Source organism: Plodia interpunctella, chromosome 11 (genome assembly GCF_027563975.2).
Source record: "Plodia interpunctella isolate USDA-ARS_2022_Savannah chromosome 11, ilPloInte3.2, whole genome shotgun sequence".
NCBI classification, from domain to species: domain Eukaryota; kingdom Metazoa; phylum Arthropoda; class Insecta; order Lepidoptera; family Pyralidae; genus Plodia; species Plodia interpunctella.
This window is the reverse complement of record NC_071304.1, coordinates 8,138,341-8,162,566: the sequence shown is the minus strand read 5'-3', so window position 1 is coordinate 8,162,566 and position 24,226 is coordinate 8,138,341. Positions and strand designations below refer to the sequence as shown.

General features: G+C 35.9%; 2 protein-coding genes across 3 annotated transcripts; one reads left to right on the top strand and one right to left on the bottom strand.

Moving 5' to 3' along the window:
* The first annotated feature begins 1,354 nt into the window (after window positions 1–1,354).
* Window positions 1,355–2,857, top strand: LOC128673623 (large ribosomal subunit protein eL22-like). Its single transcript, XM_053751595.2, has 3 exons — window positions 1,355–1,442; window positions 1,527–1,815; window positions 2,663–2,857. The coding sequence occupies exons 2-3, from the start codon at window positions 1,536–1,538 to the stop codon at window positions 2,824–2,826; spliced, it is 444 nt and encodes a 147-aa protein (XP_053607570.1). The 5' UTR covers window positions 1,355–1,442; window positions 1,527–1,535; the 3' UTR covers window positions 2,827–2,857.
* Window positions 2,858–3,628: 771 nt separating this feature from the next.
* mAcon1 (Mitochondrial aconitase 1) lies at window positions 3,629–24,184 on the bottom strand. 2 transcript variants are annotated; one of them, XM_053751535.2, is made up of 17 exons: window positions 23,960–24,184; window positions 23,577–23,657; window positions 23,294–23,437; window positions 22,022–22,039; window positions 21,211–21,402; window positions 20,234–20,420; window positions 19,326–19,412; window positions 13,624–13,802; window positions 11,985–12,107; window positions 11,172–11,369; window positions 10,165–10,284; window positions 8,777–8,957; window positions 8,097–8,246; window positions 6,906–7,107; window positions 5,701–5,919; window positions 4,597–4,726; window positions 3,629–4,207 (listed from the first exon to the last, which is right to left on the bottom strand). In XM_053751535.2, the coding sequence occupies exons 1-17, from the start codon at window positions 23,990–23,992 to the stop codon at window positions 4,067–4,069; spliced, it is 2,385 nt and encodes a 794-aa protein (XP_053607510.1). In that variant the 5' UTR covers window positions 23,993–24,184; the 3' UTR covers window positions 3,629–4,066. The 2 variants fall into 2 exon arrangements, with proteins under 2 accessions (XP_053607510.1, XP_053607511.1); XM_053751536.2 differs by lacking the exon at window positions 22,022–22,039.
* Between the last annotated feature and the right edge of the window lie 42 nt (window positions 24,185–24,226).

Below are 24,226 nucleotides of genomic sequence, written 5' to 3'. Positions count from 1 at the left end.
ATAACTTCCTACCTTTTTCATCATTTAAAACATTTTCTATCTTGTCGGTGAAACGGTCAATGTCAGCTTTAGTAGCTCCTTGGTAATCATCGCAGCTGCACGTAGGTAAACAGTTATCCATCTTACGATAGTAACATGACTCAATCTTATCTTACGACCTTTTCTCTCTTATCGATTTTTATAATCACAGCTCTTTGTCTTGGAGATATTTCGATGAACACATTTTAATCACTAGTCTAATTTTCACATTAGTTGTTAACATCAGTAGGAACTCCAATAAACTACGATGAATGAATCACTTTCGGGGGAAACTGTTAGGTTAACTACAAAAATAGGTACACCGCACACCGCCGTCGAGATCTCGGTAAATAGGTAGGTGCGTTTATGTTTTCGGTCGTCTCGATAATACATCGAGTACTTCATGTCACGAACTCACGACTTACAAGATAAAGACTGCGCATGCTCCATCTTCACAGTACTCGCGGGAAAAGTTTAAAATTTGAATAAAAAGTCGAAACTACTCGAGATATTTTAAACTCACAAGTGTGGCTTGGCTACGCGCAATACAGCGACTTGTGCCGAAACTGCGTGCCCTATTACATCACGAAAGGTAAAAAAAGCCGTGACCTCGCTCACATGAGGTTAGCGCCATTCATTCATGGGAAATAAAGGTAGCGAAGACAATGAATAAGACGTTCCGTGGAACGTAAGACCTGGGGCCATAGATTGTAGGTAGAATTTAACATTTAGTTTAAATAAAATAATTAGTGAATTATATAAATACAGATTACAACATTTTCACAAAACGCTCAGTCCCTTACCTGTGCTACCTAAATGGAATACAACAACTTAAAAAATATACAACAGACGAACGTATAAATTTCGACCTAGTAGTTTCTGAGCAAAAACAAGAGGGATGTTCGAGTGATTTTATAAAGGTTACGTTTTTTCCGTTTCATTTTTTAATTATTCGATATACATTGCTGGTTTTTCATTGCTATAAATAAACGCACTGATACTAACTAGGTACGCAGTGTTCACAAATTCGCGTGCCGCATGTGTCTGAATTCAACGACAGTGTGGAGCTTGCATTAGACGATTTTACATTTTTATCACTAGCTTTTGCCCGCAGCCATGGATTTAGGTACCTACTTCGAAGTTTTCTATGCCTCCCTATTCCATGGTAAGTATTGGATGTAAGTATGTACCTAATTTAATTTATTTTTTTATGATTATTTAGTAACTATTCTTTCTTAATAAAGATAGGTTAAATATTCATGACGATGTATATAGTTGTCTATGCTTACCCCAGCCAACTGGCAAATTAATATAGTATTGAAGCCTAACAAAAAAAAAGAAACTGTCAATTTTGCCAACTGAACAAAAATTTACTTCTGCATCGGCCATTTTGCAGTTGCTACGGTGATTGTTGCACGTGTTCTGTAAGTTATTACCGAAATAATCTCTCACAAACATTTTTCAATAAAATTTAGTGTTTCCTATCTTGAGCTTACTCTTTATTTCAGATCGCTAAGATGGCAGTTACCAAGAAACCCTTGGCTAAGAAAGCTCAATTGCACCAGAAATCTGGTAAAAAGGGTGTCAAAGGTGGCAAAATCCGCGGCAAGGGCAGCAAGAGGAAGATCAGCCTCAAGTTTGTAATTGATTGCACACATCCCGCTGAAGACAGCATTCTTGACGTAGGCAACTTCGAGAAATACTTGAAGGAACATGTCAAAGTTGAGGGCAAAACCAATAACCTAGGCAATCACGTTGTCATCGCTAGGGACAAGACGAAGGTCTCCATCAACGCAGGTTAGTGCACTGTAAAAGTATAATTTAATTAATAATGTTATTTTTAACCGAATGTGTTTTCTTCTATAATTATAACCTAACTTGTGCTATGTAGCCCGCCAGCCAGTTTTTAGTCTATTATCATATACAGTTTAAATGCCGGTCATTGTACCGCCGCATTGTGCCGGGCATACCAGATTCATCAATTACATGCATACATACGATAGATTTATACTTATCAAATTGTGACTTGAATGTTGCAACACATGGTACAATATATAATGCCATTGGTCTTGGTTGTCAATCAGGCCATTAACCCGGCCCTAGGGAGATCAGGGACGCCTCCCCTGTTTTCCACTAGGGTAATTCCTGTTCGGCGCGTCCACGTCGCGGGGGTGGGCACCAGGCACTCCAGTAGGCCGGAGTGTTTGGTGGCAAAGTTCGACAGGGACCCAGGCTCATGGGGTATAACGTAAAACTGCTCAGGATTGCTGGTGAAAATAAGGCAACTGGCAAAGTTCACATTCTTTGGTCAAATGCATTAGACAATACAAAAAACTGCAATAAAGATTTTCTGTCCTGATAGTCCAAAGGTAATAATAAATAAATATATATTTGGTAATAAATAAATATATATTTGGAACTTAATCTTAAAAAATTATTTCGTCAAATTACAATTTTACAATTAGTATTTATGTCAGTAGATATTACAATAATTACCAAAAGTTTGCTAATAGATTACAATGTGTTCTTCTATTTCATAATATACTTTTGAAAGATAGTAAAATTTATTAGTTCTGAAATTGTTAGTCATATTTTGATATCAAGGAATTCACACAGTAACTGATGATTTCCCTCCTAATTTCAGATATTCCCTTCTCCAAGAGGTACCTAAAGTACTTGACCAAGCGTTACCTCAAGAAGAACAACCTCCGAGACTGGCTCCGTGTCGTAGCTTCTGAACATGACGCATATGAACTCCGCTACTTCAACATCAATGCAGACAGCGACAATGAAGATAATGAAGATTAAGCTGTCTAATAAATAAATAGTTTTACACTAACCAGTCTTTTGAATTTTCGTATTAGTACTCATTAAATCGTATTCCTTATACACACACCTCTGATAAACATTGTCCATATTGATAATATAAATGTCAATGTGTTTTTCACGCAAAACTGAGGATTGAGGTGTTTTCGGTATGGAGATGGAGATAGTTGGGGAGAGTAACAATAACCATTGCCAAACTATGCTCAATCGAAGTAAGCCATAGTATTGATTGCTATTTTGCAGCTATTATTGATAAAAACTAGGAGATACCTACTATTGATAAAGAACAATACTGTCTATAGTATCGAACCTTATGCCGACTGAAGATAGATTTAAGCTTATGAATGAATAAACAAAGACCATTAACGCATAATTAAAGTATTGCTCTGCTGCTATATTGCAGAAAATTGATAACCGGTCCTTTCGACCGGTTATCAATTTTCTGATCAAGACTTAAAAATGATTTCTCCAAATTATAGAATTTATACTTTTCTCCAATATACTGCAGTTAAAATGGTTTGAAATTTATTTTGAGATAGATTTATCTCAATAAAAATATTTTAAAAAAGATTTTTTTTATTATCCAAAAAATAATTAAATTTCAGTAAAATTATTGTATTTTTACATAGCGTTTGATAAGGAGCTACATGAGGATATTAGACATTTTGTGCGATTTTTTCCTGCAACAAATTGATTAAAAAACAATGCGTATTCAAACGCAATGGAGTTGTAAAGTAGGTAGTATTGAATAGAATTGTGTTTGTGTACATAAGTAAAATAAAAGTTTTAATATGTATAAGTTTATTCTCACAGGTAATTATTATTTACATAAATAATTTAAAAAGACAATTTGATTTCGTAAAGTGACTGAAATAAATCGAAACTTAATCACTAAGTTCATCTAAAAAACTTGGACTACACTAATTATAAGATTCACCGCCGTATTGTCCGAAAGAGAATACAAAATACTCTATAGAGATTTTAAAAAAAAGGTAACTACTTGCACTGGCTGTATTTGAATTTTTCAAACTAACCAAGCGCGGAAGCGCAGCTTGATTTTAATAGTTACAAAAACGCGACAAGTTTGCGCAATTTTGCTGACATACGATAGCACCACTTTCTATTTTCGAATTTCACGAATCAATGTTGCTACATGTCTAAAATTTACCCTAAAGTAGGGAAGCCCAGTGCAAGTTTTTTATGCTAAGTTCGCGCAAATTGTTCATTTGCCGGCGGCGATTTCCTTCATCCTGTTGAGTGCGGAGCCAGCTCTGAACCACGTGATCTGCTGCTCGTTCAAGGAGTGGTTCAGCTTGATGCGTTCTGTGTTGCCATCTTTGTGTTTGATTTCGCAGTCCACTGGCTGTAATAACATTTTCGTTTACTTCCAACTGTCTTGTTTAGGAATGTGGAATATAAAACTGACAGCTTTCCCAAAGAGGGCAGGCATCATTAAAAAAAATTGGTTAGTTTTTACGCGGACTTTACTACAGGTGTCACTGCATAGCTGCGAATGAAACCTTGGAGCTATAGATAAGAAGGAGCCCGCAATGATAATAACTTTTTTTATCTCTTTCATTCGCATGAATGGGTTTTCGCCCAGTATTTTCTGGGCCTGACCTCATATTGTACGGTATAACTCTATATTATATCTATGTATATATAGATAGAGTGGCCGAACCACAGATGAAAAAGCTAATATTGAACCGAATGTAACAGAGAACAAGGTATGAGAGAAAAAGAGAGGATCACCTTGCCGGGCGCGAGGTCTTTGAGTCCGAGGAGGCTGATCTTGTCGTCGGGGCGGATCTTGTCGTAGTCTGTAGCGTTCGCGAACGTCAGGGGCAGCATACCCTGCTTCTTCAGGTTGGTCTCGTGGATTCTGGAACAGCATTCAATAACATTTAGGAGTAATAACTTTGACTTTTCTTTTTTGTATTGCAATGACAAAAATGTTTTGTTAAACAATGTAAACAAGTAAATAATAATGGTGCCTGGTTATGTATGTGTTTCAGGCGTAAGTTAAGGTTAAACTAACTTATACAAACAATACGTTTGCGTGTCAGATAAATATGGAAAATGATCTTTTTCAGACCTGGGTCTGATTGATGTTAATATTCTAAAATATAGTATCGTTGACTTCGTACAACATAACAAAGATCTCTTTATTTTGGGGCTAACATCGAACTGTCCATAATATAACGATACTAGCGGCCCGTACCGGCTTCGGCTCAGGTAAATAAAACCACAATAAATTATTATATATAATAATCAACCCTTACTAAGGAATGACACTATACAGGGTTATTAGCATCTAACGCATAACCTTCCAAAGGCGCATAAGGTATATAGAGACTAACATCTTTTGTTCTACGACTTTTGTCTAAACGTAATAAATACAAAAAAATATTATTTTTTTTAAATGTCGTTTCTATAAAACGTTAACTTGTGCGATTCCGCTACATAACGCTACTTTACTGTCTCGGGTTGCTTAGCTATTATATAGAGTTAAGATGTGTAGAATCGCAAATTAGATTGTATTTTTTTTATATAAAAAAAAAACTACGACTCTCCATTTAAATTTGCGTATCCGTGAACGGTGAAACATGTAGGATTAAGTTTTTATTTTAACACCACATTGTAAAAAAATGTAAACTCATTTTTTTGCAAATAAATAATCTTTGTCTTTGTCGTAGAATAAAAGTACAAGCAGTCTTTAGGAGGTTTTTCGTTTGATACCAGTAACTATGTGTATTAAAAAAAATGCATCAAAATCTGTCCTGTAGTTTTGATCCAAGCATGCGGACATCGGGAAACGACTTTGTTTAATAGTATGTAGTGATAACGCAGGCTCACCTGGCGAAGGACTTGACAATGATGGCCCTTCCGCCAAGATGGCGGGGCTCGAGCGCCGCGTGCTCGCGGGAGGAGCCCTCGCCGTAGTTCTCGTCGCCGACCACGCACCAGCGGGTGCCGGCCGCCTTGTACGCCCGCGCCGTGCCCGGCACGGGGCCGAACTCGCCCGTCAGCTGATTGCGCACTTTGTTCAGCTCACCGTTCTCCGCATTTGTCGCACTAAACATTGTTATAATAATAATAATTCATTTATTTGCAAACAAAATATTGTGCAGTTAAACATGTGAATGTTGTGTTTGATAATGCGTGTTGTGATGATGTTTAACCGGGCAAGATGGTGGATCTTTGAGCGGTTCGACCGCTGCGGCCGCGATGTTATTACGATTTCTCAAATTTTAACAAAGACAAGAATTAATTTTGCTATCTTGCTTGACTTTTAAATAATTATACTCTACAGTGGTAATGTAAATTTTATGAATGATTGATTTTGGAAATGATCGCTTTGTCAAGAAATTTGAACAGATCGTAATGACAGCGCGGCCGCAACGGACGAAACGCTCTGAGAAACAAACAAAAATAAAATGTATTTAAAAAAATATTTTTATATAGCGTTTTGTCTACTGCTGGGCGAAGGGCCTATCAAATTGGAAAAAAATCAAATATGATATTGTAATATCAATTCATAGAAATCAAAGTCACAGATTCTAACAAGGGTGTATGCATTATTTCGAGAGATACATAAATTCTTTATACGACGCCTGCCTACGAGGATAATAAAAAGAAGAATTGAATACAATTTCTTAACATAGAATATGATTCTTACCGAGCAGGTGTCGTGTCGCCGTACGCTGACAAGCGGAAGTATGAAATTTAACCTCATTTGATTATAGACAAACATCGAGAGAAGTGAAACTGAATAACGACGAAGACGACCTCGGTGGCGCAGTGGTAAAGTGCTTGCCACTGAACCGAGAGGTCCCGGGTTCGATCCCCGGTCGGGTCATGATGGAAAATGATCTTTTTCCGATTGGCCCGGATCTTGGATGCTTATCCATATATGTATTTGTTGTAAAATATAGTATCGTTGAGTTAGTATCCCATAACACAAGTATCGAACTTACTTTGGGGCTAGCTCAATCTGTGTGATTTGTCCCAATATATTTATTTTTATTTATTTATAAATACTTGCAAAAAAAAAGTCTTACGTGATGAACATATTGTTGGAGATGTTGTCCAGATGTCCTCTGTACTTCAGCCAGGGTCCGGCGGCGGAGATGTGGTCTGTGGTGCACTTGCCCTTGACCTTGATCAGGATCGTGAGGTCGGTGAGGTCCTTGCCGTCCCACTTGTCGAACGGCGACAGAAGCTGGAGCCGGTCTGAGCTGGGGGACACGTCCACTTTCACATCTGTGGGTGGAATAGAAAAATTATAATGATACATTTGTTTGCGAAGTTCGGGGTAGAACTAAAAAAAGGCAAAGTTTGTGTACTATATATATGTATATATAGTACATAAAAGCAAATTTATGTACTATGTATATATAATACATAATACAAATATTAACTCCCGTAGGAATTTCGGGATGAAAAGTATCCCTTGTGTTGTATTCCAGGTTATATTCTACCTGTGTAACAATCCGTCCCCTAGATTTTGTGTGAAAGATTAACAAACATACACACATACATCCTCACAAACTTTCGCATTTATAACATTAGTAGGATTTATGTACACAAGGGTAAATATCAAACATACAAATAGGAAACAAAGTATCGAGGTACTTATTTATACAGAGATTTCTTACATGGAAGAAAAATGAGAAAATATTCTTTCACCATTAAATATATTAAAATTAATATATTAAAATTCTTTCACCATTAGAAAGGTACATTCTCCAAGATTGCTATAATTTATTAGGGACATAATTAATTTAGCAAATTTCTATAGGAAAACTTTTATAAGTAGAAATTAAGTGGTCACATGAGTAATCTTTGCAGGGTTGTTATGACGAAGACAATTATAATGAACAATTCCCAAATTGTGTGCGGGTCTTTGGAACTCATTGAATTTTCGACAAGTCTTGTATATTATCGAATGTTGGTCTCATTTTAGCCAATATTATTTATTATTGGAATATTTAATTTCATTTAGTTCGAAAACCGCCCGCAGGGTAATATAACCATTGGAGGTGTGACAATGACAGATTTACTAAGTCCGTGACAGCTGACGTTGTCAACAAGCACGACCATAGATAATCTACAAACGGCTTTCAAACACACGAAAAGAAAACAAAAGAAGAAACTCATACGCCTCATCGATCAAAATATTTTTACAAAAACTAGCGTTACACCGGACAACATCTAGTAAAAATTAAGTATGGATAGGTCAAGAAACTTACTGCTGCCGTCGGCCGGGGGGTGCTCGTAGGTGTCCTGGCCGGGGTCGAAGCCCTTGGACGGCAGCTCGTCCCCGAACGGGTCGGACAGCTTGAACTTCTTGCCGTCCGCCCCCGTCAGCTCGTCCTTCAGGGGGTTGAAGTCCAGGCGACCTGCGAGGAGACGATTCATACAAGAGCCATTATCATATGATTGTACTACTGGTATATTGTTGATGTGTAAAGCGAAGGCAAGAAAATTTCTGCTTATGGTTATAATTTTATATGTATATTTAATTTTATATGTATATTATACTTTTGTTTTGTTTTATGTAGTTATCAGGTCCCGCTGCTGGCCAAAAAGCCTCCTCTTTCTATTTCTTAAATTAATTTTGGATACACATTTTATAGTGTGTTGTCGCAGCGGTTCTCATTATTAATATTTATTACATCTAGTCGATAGCCATAATATTAAAATGAATATTGACTATTGTAGAAAACAATACATACTCAAACTAGCATAGCGGCCCGGGGTTTCTCTACTGTAGGAATTTCGGGATAAAAATTACCCTATATTATTCAACATTATATTCTACGCGTGAACCAAATTTCATAACAATCCGTTCAGTAGATTTCGCGTGAAAGAGTAACAAACATACACACATACAACTACCCCATTTGTAATAGCGGCAGTAGACACTCACCAGCGAGAGACAGAGCAGTGACGAGCTCCGGGCTGGTGACGAAGCAGTGTGTGGCGGGGTTGGCGTCGTTCCTGCCGGTGAAGTTGCGGTTGTATGACGTCACGATCGTGTTCTTCTCTCCCTTCTTCACGTCCTTGCGGTCCCATTGGCCGATGCAGGGCCCGCACGCGTTGGCTAGCACCTGGCGAAAATAAAATGCTCATAAAAGCCAACGCGAGAGAAAAATGAGATACATAACAGTTATTATATACACGAGTATTATATAAGTAGTTAGTTTAAGTATACATAAGAGATTTTATATTACTAACTATTAACATAGTGGCTTAATGTATTATTTTTCCTAAGGGTTTTATTTTTTTGTAAACGTACCTTTGAAAGAAAAATAGCAATTTCATATACTTAGCTACTAAAATCATGAAAATTCAGGTAAATATATATATTTGTTTGATTATAATCAAACAAATAAATTCTTCTTTCTTGTCGATTGTGTTATTGCTATATAATAGTGGCGTCTAATTTTACACACTTTAAACCACCGCCATCTAGTGGCAAGTACCACAGAAGCTCGAAGGAGGACATAGAGTATCGTCCATGCCGAAATTTCACGCGGACGATAGCTAATGAACTATTAAATAATTTAGTTAATTTAAACGATTTAAATACTCGGCTCAACAATAACCTTATGTCATAACTAATCCCGGATAACTATTGTAATTCAAAGCATTGTTTTAGTGCTCCACTCTCGATTCTTCTCCTTTTGTGAGGATCTTTAATTACCTTTGCTAACAATTTCCTATGTATTTAATAATTATATCTAATAACCTTATATGTAACAATAAGCTAGTTGCCAAATTTTTGTTTGGATGACTATTCGAAGGCTCTTATATAAAAAAATACTGTGATAATGACAATATTTTCAAAGATATGACAAAAATAATCACACGTTTTTGAACTTCTTACAAACGCTCCATACTAATTGACACGAACAAGTGACGTCACAACGTACACAAAATGTTCGCGAAGAAAGATATGTTTGTTCGACAGCTACATGAAATATTACGTTTATGGTTGTTACAATTTTTTTTTTACTATGGTTAAATTTATTTTTGTAATTTCATTCTTTTTGAAAATGGACTTTCCAACCAACTTAAAATCTTCGTATTTAGATCCAGCTGCATTGTTACAGTCTATGAATTATCATAATGATCCAAAGTATATCTATTTTACTTAGATTATACATATTTAAAAAAAGATTTTTCACTTCTCAAACTCTGTTTTATTTATGTATTTATTTATTAGAAAAACATGTGAATGGCGGTCTTAAAACCTGAGGCTTTTTCTACCACTCATGTTCACTGTTTTCTCTATAGGTATCAAGAGCTACTCACGGTGCCTCCGAAATCCCTGAGCGTCTTGGCGATGCCGTCCCTCTCGATGGTGGCGCGGATCTGCTCAGAGCCCGGCGTCACGTTGAACGGGATCTTCGACTTCACTCCGTGACTCAGTGCCTGTGGATATAAACAAAAGATTATTGTTTGTTTGTATACTATTTGTTGCACAAAGAAAGCTGTAAACAAGCAAAAGTTAAAAAGTAAAAAAAAAAAAACGCGTCTGCATTGAGCCCTTTAATTTGATAACCATATTGTAGAATACTAGAAAAAAAAAATTGCACAGTCGCCGTGTTTTTTTTTTTTTAATGTCAGCTATCTAAGAACAGTCGGGCAGCTAAGACGAATGTAACGTGTAATGTGGAGATATAAATAAATAAATAAATGAGGACAAACCACACATATTGAGCTAGCCCCAAAGTAAGTTCGAGACTTGTGTTATGGGATACTAACTCAAAGATACTATATTTTATAACAAATACATATATAGATAAACATCCAAGACCCGGGCCAATCAGAAAAAGATAGTTTTCCATCATGACCCGACCGGGGATCGAACCCGGGACCTCTCGGTTCAGTGGCAAGAACTTTACCACTGCGCCACCGAGGTCGTCAAATATGATATGAAGATATGAGGTAGTAAAGAATATTATAATACATACAAGATACGAGCGAAAAACAATAACTTTCCTTCGCAGTCGCTAAAAAGTCACGAGCGGTCCAATCCAATCTGGATTGGAACGCACGTGACTGTGACTTCAGACTAAGTTTCGCTTGCTTACTTTATCATCTCCACACTTCGTGCGGGTTTGCGTCTCACTTCTTACCATCGAATCAATTCCAAGTGAGACGCAGCGAACCAATCACATTGCGCCTTTGTGACGCAACAACAATCACACTGCAATGTGATTGGTTCGCTGCGTCTCACTTGGAATTGATTCGATGGTGAGAAGTGAGACGCAAACCCGCACTAACCCCCTCAGATCAGTTATATAAAATCCACTTACTTCTTTAACAATGCTGGCGCAGCGACCCATGTCTTCGTATGACGAGTTGGTGCAAGATCCGATGAGGCCGACTTTGATGTCCAGCGGCCAGTTGTTCTTCTTGGCCTCCTCGCCCAGCTTGGAGATGGGGTTCGCCAGATCTGGTGTGAATGGACCGTTCACGTGGGGCTCCAAGGTGCTGAGGTCGATTTCAACCACCTGTAAAATAATGGAGAATATTGGAGAAATAATGCAAACATTATGGTGCATATTAATATATAATAACATTTTGACATTAAATAAATATATTAGGATAGATCACACAGATTGAGCGAGCCCCAAAGTAAGTTCGAGACTTATGTTATGGGATACTAACTCAACGATACTATATTTTATAACAAATACATATTGATAAACATCCCGGGAGACGGAAGACCCGGGCCAATCAGAAAAAGATCATTTTCCATCATGACCTGACTGGGGTACGTTTTTCGTTTCGCTTATTCATGAAAGAGAAACACACGAGAAGAAACGGGACAGAGATCTCTTCATCTCGTTTGGCTATGCATTATAGTCTTTGAATTAACAAAATCATTCAAGAAAATATTTTTTTCATTATTGTCTTTGCGTCACTTTTTATTGAATTAAAAAATAATTCAAAAATAAGTCAGATAGTTTGAATTGAACTTTAAATATAAGGAATTAAAAATTAAAAAAGAAATTAAAGTCATTAAGGTAAATTAATCGGCTTTGAAATGTAAAATACACATTTTGGGCTTTCATATCGGACAAATAGAAATAGACTGAGAATCAAGCAAAATTAATCCTTATTACCTCGTCGTAAGGTGCTTTTGCGTCGGGCGTGAGCAAGTGCTTGAAGTTATTGGCGAAGGAAGCAATCTTCTCGCGGCCGGTGGATTTCAGGTAGGCCTCCATGCGAGCGTTGTATGGGAACACCTGGACAACATATAAATATAAATGTAAAAAATTATACAAAAAAAGCAATGCTCACATGAAATTAGTTACACAGTGAAACTAATAGCATTAAGTGGTGGTGGTCCAGTGGTTAACGACGTCCGCCTGTGAACGGAAATTTCCCAGGTTTGATTTTTACTCGTGTCATTTGAGATTAGTATACCAATCTTACTCGTTTATATGTAGTAGTTTAATAGACCAGTGAGGAAACCTACACTCTAGTTGATGATTTATGCGTGTGTGTGTGAAATGGCGAAGGTTTTGGCCAGTAAGTCGTTGTGTTACATTCCACATAATGTCCACGACTCTCAGCCATGAATACAACTATAAGAAGAACAACAGTAAACCGTAACTATAATATAAAATTATTTAAATAAGTCATAGACGTACTTTCCTATTCACTTTAAATTTTCCTATGAGAACAATATGTTACTCCATATTAAAATTTGGTCTATGTCCTTCCCCGTATATCTTAGTTACATATACGGGGAACGAGGATTTCAAGAAGATTCATTGAGTTGTTAAAGATTGAAGAGATAACAAACAACCACAATTCCGCATTTTCAATGTTAGTTAGTATTTATGTCTTGCAGTTTTACACATAAATCGCATAATCTGTATAAATTGTTAAATAAATGGATAATTAAACTATATTCACTATAAAAAATTATATTGAAAGAATGAATAAATTCTATATTGTACGGTACACTCAAATAATTAAGAGAGAAATAGAAAATATAAGTACATTTATTAAGATATTAAAGGTCATGAGTCATTAAATTAATTGGAAAATTAGCATTTAATTATTGCAATCATAATAAGTTCAGATATGGGGCAGACTTTGTTTTTAAACGTGTCATTTTTTATATGTCTACAGAGGAAGACATAGGAATTTTTCGACAGCGAAGTCCAAATTCCTATCTGACATTATTCGAGAACTTTATCAGTGTTCGAATTTATAGGCGTTATGTCGCATGTTTTTCTCGAAATTTCTGTGTATTTGTTATTGTTACTAATTTTGCCTTGTTTGTAGACTATGACCATGGTACATACTCCACTGTAGCGACTCGACTGTGTGCATGTTGAGGACTAATAATCTACCATCATATAGAACAAAGCGGCATATGCTATTTTTCCCCTAAATTAAATTGAGTGATATATTTTTGGAATCGCCTTTTTTAGGTGTATTGTGCTTATCTTCGGCTAGACCTAGGTTTGGCCTCTATCATACCGGCCTTTAGCAGACCTGGGTGCACGCGGTTGCAGATGACCTAAGAGATTAGATTAATTCATGCACTACATTCATTTTTTAGACCTGAAATGAATGCTCGTACTTGACATGAGTAAATACGATTTTCGACTTTATCGACGTCATATGTTTTCATTGATTGACTCACTTTTACATGAAGAGGTGTTAATATAGTCCAAAAATATAGTCAAGTCAATTCGGTCAAAAATCGCATGCACTCATATTACGTAGTGGATCACTAGTACTCACGCTGGTGGTAGCGCCGATCTCAGCGCCCATGTTGCAAATGGTGGCCATGCCGGTGCAGGAGATGGAGTCCACACCGGGTCCGTGGTACTCCACTATAGCTCCAGTACCACCCTTCACAGTTAGGATGCCAGCCACTTTGAGGATCACGTCCTTGGGACTCGTCCAGCCTTTCATTTGACCTGGAAATATAGATGGATATGATTCATATTCGCGTCCTCAAGGACTATACTCAAATATATTTTTTTCTACCGTAATTTAAACCTTTTTAATAAGGACTTTCCACATATCGACATGTTCTCACAATCGCTGCAGACTATAAAAAGTAATTTATTTAAAGCACTGTCATCAGCTTCGTAAAATTAATAAAAATAATAATAAATAAATAAATATGTATTTTATATATTAAACTATTTATGTAATGTATTGTAATGCGTGAAACTGTTACTTCTTCTTATATAAGATCTGTTCTTGTTTTGTATACAACTAAATAGTATCTATGTTGTCAACACACTATACTTATTATGTTCTTCTGTTAAGTTTTCGGCATTGTTTTGTCTATATCTACATGTTATTTTTATTGTAAAATGTTTCTTATAATGGCTGTTTGTGCGAAAATAAATATATAAAAAAAAGTTAATACAGCCAAATGGGGTCTGAGGGAACTGGGTGTAATGGTCTCAGGTTGGAAGGAATCCAACCAGTCTCAAACCAGGAGATAATATATAATTTTATATCTTTTCGTAATCATATTTCCTTATTCACTCTTAGGTCATTATATGGAATGAAACACACACAACACCTTTCTTGGCACTATTAATGGAGTGGCATGCCATTGCCTTCTCCATTTCACATAAAAGTTAATAATCAACAAACCAGCACAGGTTTCCTCACGACATTTTACTTCGTCGGAAGCAGGTGGTCTACGAAAACTACTATAAATGAGTCAGACTGGTATACAAACTCATGTGGCACGAGTAAGATTCGAACTTGGGACCTTTCGATCCACAGGTAACCATTAAACCACCAATAACAATATAACAGCCTAAACTCCACTTCTACAAAGTCTGGTCGTGGCTATATAACCTACAAATTAATAAATTACATTTAGTTGATGATTTCACTTACATTATATATATTAATATTTCTTGTCGTAATTTTATCCGAAGAGTAGTACAATTTCTTCCATTAATGTAAAAAATTCCATGTCTTTCTCTTTCTCTCTCTCGAATTCTTCGGATAAAATGACAAATAAAAATGTTAGAAATATTAAATCTCCACAGACTGGAAGGTTGAGATAACCAGTTATGTGATAAAACTATCAAAGTAACTTATCAATAATATAATAATACAATGTGTCAGTATTTAAAGAAATAATTTCCCCAAGCAAGGTCATTTACGTGCAAATATGTATCAGTGCCAATTATATTTTTAATCATCAAATGGTAAGGCATGTTGAGTCTAAGCTAAGTGTTTTAAGATTTTATGTATCAATTTACACTTGTTTTTGCAATTGTTATTTTTTTTCTTTATCTCTATAAAACATTGTTATCCGATGCTGAATAAATGTTTCCTTTTCTATAAAGTTATGGAAACACTGTCAATATTAAGAATATGAATGACAAGCTGCGCCCCGAGGCATGTACTGTACATACATGAACGAAATATAAATATTTTCGCTGTGGATTGAAATATTATGTCAAATAGATATCAGACTTCAAGCGCATAAATACAGTTCTATTTTAAAATATGTTCATGAAATTATCATTCATTGACAGAAGGTCTATTCAATAGAGTAGGCAGACTAATGTCGGCAGCATTAAATTTCATACCATATTGTGTGCAAGGAATGCACGCTGCGCATAAGATCTTGCGCGTGTCATATGTTATGTCTACAACGACACTCGGAGCACTACGTGATCGTCTTAATTGGGTTCAAAGCACATATATGTTGTCCTTTTATTTATCTGAATCTGGTATTGAATGTATTGCAAATATATTGCGGATCTCCTTCGTAAGGGAGATATTAGAAGCGATCATAACCTGAGCACGCGTGAAGAGTGTGATGTTAAGTTAAAGCTAAGTTAAGTTAAATTACTTTTTTAAGACTTGTTAGGATCGTGGCAAATGGCCCAGTCTCTGCCTACCCCGGTGGGAAACAGACGTGATAATATGTGCATACATACCTTATGCCATATGATTTCAAATTCAATTCATGCATATGGCCGGGAAGTGTGGATAACTTGTCAAAATATAGCCTCACACGCAGACAAATTTATCCCCAATAGCTAGTTCATCAATTGAACCTTCAGTTTCCACGCGGCCGGACCGGTCTGCGGTTCTATTGTTGTTCATTTGACGACCTCCGTGGCTTAATGGTCATCATGCCGGACTGCTACAGTGGAGGTCCCGGGTTCGAATCCCGGTCAGGTCAACATGAAAAATAATATTTTTCAGATTGACCTGGGTCTTGGATGTTTATCTATATATGTATATGTTATAAAATATAGTATCGTTGAGTTAGTATCCCATAACACAAGTTTCGAACTTACTTTGGGGCTAACTCAATCTGTGTCATTTGTCCCTATTTATTTATTTATTTATTTTATTTTATTTATTCATTTAAGACAAATGTATTTTCTCCAGGACCGAAGGGTATCATAAATTGTACTATATCTATAAGTCTAGTCATCACAAAAATTGAGAATATTTACTACTAAAATTATGTACAAACAAGTCATTGGAATGGCGCCAGCAGAAGACAGCGGCGTAAACCGTAAACATCCACACCTCCCAATCAATCGTAGGTGAGGCGACGATCTTGTCAAGGATTTTCAAAATTCAGTAGCGGATTTCTTAGGAGAAGTAACTTTACTGAATATTACACACTATAATGAGGAAAGCGCGTCCTGTACTCAGATGATTTAACTGAGAAAGAAACCGGCAAACGCTCAACGCTCAGATGAGAGAGAAAAAAACAAGTTTTTTGTAAAAATGTAATATTTGCCACAAGCTTTATTGTCATCAGAGATCTTATTGCATTCAAATCGTGACAGAAGCCGTGTAGTAAACCGTTGGGAGCCGATTCTGGGTGCATCATGCTTATCGTAATAATGCATTGTCATGGAAACTGAAACGACGTCAAAATTTGAACTCTGTGACAAGCGGAAATAGGTGAAATTCATCTTGCAAGATTTGATTACAGACAGACAAACATGTGAACAGATGAAATCAAAGAAAAGATTGTAAATTTAGGTCAGTTGGTCTAAGAAAATAATCATCATTCATATTGACGTGCCTTCATCCGTATCTTATCCGCTTTCCGTTATCGTAAATCTATCAGGCAAAATTAAATTTTGTTTTTCTTTTATCTCATTATTGCGCACAAAGTGACGATACAAAATTCTTGATAAGAGACATTACGCATTTATTTGTTTCTACATCTGACTTGCTTATCATTTCTAATGAAATCTAAGAAATGATAAATATAATCTATAAAATCATTGTTAAATCTTTAAAACAGACCTTATGTAGACGTTTAAAGGTCAAGTTTAGGTTGAGCGTATCTGCTTTATGATTGATGTTATCAGACAGATAATATATCCTGGTACAGTTTGGTACAAATACATATAGTTCACCACTTACATAACACAAGTTCGTCAGGTTTATCTGCCCTAAACTGTACGTAATGACCTTAAAGTATACTATTTTTTTTAAATTCCTACGTTTTTAATTCGATCCCAAATATTTTTAAGGGAATGTCATAAAAATACTTACGTTTTCAGATTATATAACATTCTTGGAGAACGTAGAAAAAAAACAGAAATGGTTTTATAATATGTAACACTTAAATAATTAACCTTGAGGTTAATCAAATAAGGTTTCCGTAAAAAGATGGTGAAGTTTATCGTGGTACTTCAACCTTTCGAGGGTCGACAAAAAAGACAAATCGATGTATAAAAAATCGTTACTGAATCGTTGCTGCCACATCTTGGCTTCACGCCACATACGTTTATTTTTATCTTGAGCATTTTATATGAGTAGGTGGCAAAGATAGTTATTTAATCAATGATATATTCAGGTCGATCTAAATTGAGCCTAATAGCAATGAGTCAAAGTATGTTTTATAATGATTTTCAGTATCAAATCGACGCACTTGTCGGCTTCTTTGGTACTTGTCTTGTAAGAAAACTGATAATGAATCTGTTTGAAGACACACATCATTATATATTACGATAACACTAGCGGCCTCTTCCGGCTACGCTCGAGTAAAACCATAATAAATTATACATCTAAACGTTCCTCAGGATTCCGTCCGGTAGTTGTTGAGTTTATCGCGAGCAGACAGATGCGGCAGAGAACTTTGTTTTATAATATGTTATGTAAGGATACGATAACATTTTTACACGTGATCAATTTCTTGAAATTGTATTGTAAAGTCAACTAAGGTGTTGTGCTACAAGTGTTCTCGGTAATATTCTCGGGAATTCCCGAAAGCAGTACCTCACCGTTACCATGCTTTCTTGGAAAATGTCGAGGACGGCATTTCATTAATCGTGATATAGTATTCATTATTATATTATGTATTGATTAAATTGATACGAACATATTTTATCACGTTACTGGGACCTATTCGAATTGTCTTGTATATGACAATGCAATAGGTAATTATAACAGAGAAAGAATTTGAAGAAAAAAAACTCGTGTCTGTTTGTCTGTCTGTATGTACAAGCTAATCTTCGGAACTACTGGACGGATTTGAATGAAACTTTTTGTTATATAGCTGGTTATATCCTGGGCAAAATATAGGGTATAAATGATTTTGAAAACTGGAACACCTGATGTAGACCCATGATGGTACAGCTAAACTATAGGAAATATACAAATTACGCTTTAATAAAAGTTGTTCAGCGTGATGAGCATTGTCTGTTGAGATATAAAAATCGAAGATCTGGAACACTTGATGTAGACCCATGATGGTACAGCTAAACTATAGGAAATATAGAAATGACGCCCTAATAAAAGTTGTTCAGTCTGATGATCATTTTCTGTTGAGGTATAAAAATTGAAGATCTAGAACACCTATGATGCAGACCCATGATGGTCTAGCGAAACTATAGGAAATATAGAATTGTTCAGCGTGATGAGCATTTCCTGTTGATGTATAAAAATCGAAGATCTGGAACACCTGAAGAAGAGTCATATGGTCCAGCTAAACTATAGGATATATATATTTCAGTCGTACGAGCTTCTTCTGTATAGGTATCGTTACGCTTTGTCTGTACAGTTAAATTTTTCTAACAATTTTGACTCCTTACTAAAAATTGTTCGACCACGCGAACGAAGTCGCGGGCGTCAGCTAGTTATAAATAAATATTATAAAGAGGAAAGATTTGTATTTTTATTTGCAATGAATAAATACCGAAACTACTGGGCCGATGTTGATGAAATTTGGCACAGAGATAGGCGAAACCTTCAGGGGTGATATAGACTACATTTTATTATGGTTTTACCCGAGCGAAGCCGGGGCGAGCCGCTAGTAATATATAAAGTCGTTCTTATAAATTCGCTCAGAGAACATGAAAACAGGTCTATTCTTTCGGTATTCTGGTTGAGGTTAATAACCGCGCGTGTCAGCGGGGCTTCGCGCAGCAGCCCCGTCAGTATATTTCAATTTATATAATTGAGTAAATCGATAAACTTACCAGTCAGTTTAACACCAATCACCTTCGGGCACTTCAGCTCCCATGGAATGTCTGCCATCACGTCCACAGCATCGGCACCACCAACACCTGAAGTTAATACAAACGTTAATACAAACACTACACGACATAACCCTGCCATAGTTTTATAGTAAATATTAAGTCAATTTTATACATGTGTACCTGACCTGAAATAATACTTTTGATTGTTATTTTTATTTAGGAAACACATACCCTGGTCTCCAACGCTCTATGGCGGCGGAAGAAACCGAGAAAATACTCAAAATTAGAGAGAGATTTTTAAATCTTCGAATGGGTATTGAGAAGTCTAAACAAAAGTTGACAAAACAACTTGAGGCTATTCATCACATGTCTCCAGTATTTATTTTAATATTTAGAAAGGAAAATATTTACAAAAATAAATTGTATATTTCATACATTATTTTTTTTAAGTAAAGGTATAATTTGTGTTTGTATCTTTATTCCATAAAAGTCGGAATTCGCGTGGGAGTCTGTCTGAATTACTCAAAAAGGTTAAAGGTACACCGATTAACGCGTTTGCACGAGGTTTGAACGTGGCTTTTTGTATTAGATAAGTTAGTTGTGGATATTTATGTAACTGGACAACAAATTTAAAGAGTTGAGCCTTACCAAAGCAAAGACAGCCAAGACCCCTACCGTTGAAGGTCTGGGATTCAGTGCCAATCACAAGATAACCAGGGAAAGGCAGGCAAAGGATGATGCCGGAGCCATTTATTCATATTTTTTACACAAATCAAAGCCATATTTATCTCCAGCCAGTATGTTCGACTGCGTAAACATTACGTGTGTGGTACAATTGTGGGTAGCTGTCTATACGAATGCGTTCTGTTCAAAAAAGGCCGTCGATGTGTACTCATTTTAAAACTTACCAATGCAAAGACCGCCAAGACCCCCACCGTTGGGTGTGTGGGAGTCAGTACCAATCATGAGCAGGCCGGGGAAAGCGTAGTTCTCCAGGATGATTTGGTGAATGATGCCGGAGCCGGGCTTCCAGAAACCCACACCGTATTTAGCCCCGGCAGTTTCTAAGAACTTGTATACTTCTTTGTTGAGGTCCTATAGAGGTTTTATGTGTTCATTTTTTGAAGTTTCAAAGTAAATATTTGTTTATCTCTATTGGACGGATTGTTATGAAATTTGGTATACGGGTAGAACATAATCTGGAATAACACATAGGGTATTTATAGCGAAATTCCCAAGGGAGCAAAGTAAGCTCCATGGCGCAGCTAGCTATTTCATATTTCTCAATGCTGTAAACAATATTTCGGAACGAACACTGCTGAGAAGAAATGCCAACAGAATTTTCCCTAATGCCAAACAGACGTCATATAAAAATAACATTCTGAGCAGTGGAGACAAATTGCTGATGAATATTCTCTATCAGTAAAAAAATATAAGTTCATATCTAGAGAGATTTGATGGTTTTTACGGATGTGCACATATCTTTATAATTATATAAACAAATTACTGATAAAAATCGTATGTATCTCATTATTCAAAGTATGATGGGAAAAAACCATTCTCTCTGTAAACCCCACTAAATATGTGGTGAATGTTGATTGTATCATTGTAAACAGTGTGATTGTGAACGAATTCACAAATATATGTCCGCTGCAAAACATTTGCGCGTGACATGTCAATAAATATATTTTTTTGGAGTTGTATACTTCGACTGGATATTTGGCTAGTATATATTTATGTATTTGCCAGTGTTTAATTTACACAATAAGTAAATTCGTGTAGAAGTAGAACCGTTCCTACTCATAGTTAACAAAAAATAGGCTTAGACAAAAGTAATATAATTTATGATTTTTATATTTAATAAAGAAGCAGAACCAAATCTCACCTTAGCCCGAGCCAAATCCTTTTCACCACCTACTTGAGCTTCGATCAAGTGATCACAGTGAATGGTGGAGGGTACAGCTACTCGGGGTAGTCCTGATGATATGAACTGCAACATGGCCATCTGGGCTGTGGCGTCCTGCATGGCGACGCGGTCAGGCCGCAGCCGAAGGTAGCTGGTGCCACGTTCGATTTCCTACCATTATAAAATAAAGTTATAGATTGATTTAAATTTCAGTTTTTAGTAAATAACTGGACACTACAGATCGTACCCATTGTGTGGAAAGAACTCGTATTGACGAGACATTAAAATATGACAAAAACAGATGATCTGCAGGATAAGAAAAGTAGTGCCACAAGGCAGAACCATAGGACCGCTTTTACTCATGACATTACTTCAATAGCACATCATAAATGTTATTTATCTATTGCAACTATCTGCTGACGATTTATCTATTACTATAGCTGACACTAATATAACATTTGAAGCGACAAAAAATTGGGCTTAAATTTAATAACATATGTTAATGTTGACAAAACATGTAATTTTCACCTTTAAATTATAAATCTAATTTACTTACAATTATTATACCTGACACAGAAGACAATGTTATTTTTGACACAGAAATTAATCCGACAATAGTAGCGACAACAAATTTGCTTAAATCTAATAGTATACAATCTAACATTTATTAACGTTGTCAGGACAAAATATGGATATCTGTTGAATTGCTAAACTAAAATACAAAGTTAAATATAAAAAGCGTAGGACAAAATTTTACGGACGTTGCTGACATAACATTTCAGGAACTCACATTAGAGCAGCGCTCCAACTGGAAGTCACAGGTCGAAGGTGTATGTAAAAGAATTAATATGTTTGAATTTGTATAAAAAGACTACAAAGATATTGCACGCACTGTAGACCATGGATGTGTTGCATCAATCTGTAGGACTAGTCTAATCTCATGTGGAAAGTCACCCGACAGATTATACTCGCTTGGTACATAAATGCAGAACCTTCCTTATTGGCAGAAAAATGGAATGTACACAATTATAACAGGAAATAATACAATTATTTGCAAATTTTATGTGGTAAAATAAAAATTATTAATTCTAAAAAATTGTATGTCTTTTTCCAAAGAACTCTTTAATAAGGCATATTATGGACCATTCTGACAATTTATTGTAGTAGCTGCTTCAAGAGAGTGGCGAGGCAGAGACCATACTGCAACTGTGGAGCGAATTAACTCTATGATCCTAGCATAAAAGGGTAAATGACAAGTTCAGAGAATTGAAAAAAATATCATAAAACACAATATTTAAATTGTCTAATAGACAGTCTTCTTCAGAAATTGAAACTTCGCTATTTCACTGTGTGTATTTCTTTGAAAATATTGCAGTCTTAGACAAGATCATGAATCTAAAATTTACCTTAAACAAATTAATTTTATCATTGTTTTTAGTTCAATAAAAATATTATATGAACCAAATTAAATAAAACTTGCACTTAGTTTATTTTAAGTTCAAATCCTTTTGCTAAATAAATCCAAAAGTTATTTAATAATGTATAATTGCTTAACTTGTCATGTAACCACTACCATATAAAATAGATACAAAATAATCAACAGCCATAATCAGAAAGTTTAATTACTTTGATGACCTAAGATATTAGTTTTTATTTTAGTGATTAATTATGGAAAAATTGTTACATGGCAATGATAAATTGTGAGTTCACCATAATTTTCCTTTCAATTTTAAACAATATTTTTATTTGTTTTATAATTTCACACAAATGTGGTAATATGGCAGTTTACAATCTTCAATATTTCAGATGTGTTAAATGGGTATACCAAACATGAAAATATGTACATAACTATGTAGTGTGTATGGTTTCAGTAAAAGACAAATAAACCTAGTTTCTAAAGTCAAAGGATGTCCATGTGTAATTAAAATGTAATAGTATCACACATCCAAATTAATACAGGTAGGTAGCATAAACCGGTTTATGGTTTATGCTATACTATTCATAAAGTTACTCAACCGGTTGAGTAACTTTATGAAAACAATCAGAAGTAATACAGACTCACCTGTCCCTTAGGGTCATCCAAATGTGAGTAGAGAACCTTCTCTGACAAGGTCATTTCACGGCCTAACCTCTTCTTGACCACCTCCAGGTTCTGTGATAGCTTCTCGTACGGCAACGGAGCTTTGTCGAACTTCGACATCGCCACCTAAAACGCACCATATTTCACTTAAAAACACTATAAATTCAACTGAACATCACTTTGAAGCAGTAAAGTGATTACATAACAATGATGTTTTTACACTGAAAAAGCTGGAAAATTCACTGTTTTCGCGATTTTTCTGTACCTGAGCTGCTGCCGCAGTGAGGGGAGACACGCTGAAGCATCTTTGCTGAATCTCCAACAGCACCCCTTTAGTCCTGCTACCCTGGAAATGAAATCTTACGTCAAAGACAATACTGGAAAATACCACAGCACGACACACCTCTTATCCTGTAGTAAATAAGATGACGGAGATACTCATGATTACTACGCCTAACCCCACGACCTCACGTAAAACGATTTCGCGTGACCTTATCCATTCAATATTATCATAATTGGAAATGTACATTCGTACATTGATAACAGTGTAAACAAACTCAATACTGACATTACTTAAGAATTAACTACGTGCTATCTATATTTCCATCGAAATTAGCGTAAACGTGGTAAAAATATTGGATAACTCACCTGGCCATGCAAAACTCTCATACAGTGAGCCATGGTTGCGGGACTTATAATAGTAACACAATTAACGAAGAAGAGCTTTGAAAATTTTACTGATTATCGCCACATGGATCTTTATGATTTTGAGCCAATAAAATAGTTGTTCGTTGTGAATTTCCGATCTAATAAAATATAACGAATTAAGCGACTGCAACTCCCCTATGGTAAGGCAGTTTTGGCAATTTTGACGTTTCGTTTGACATAATGACACATGACTTAATATATCTGAAA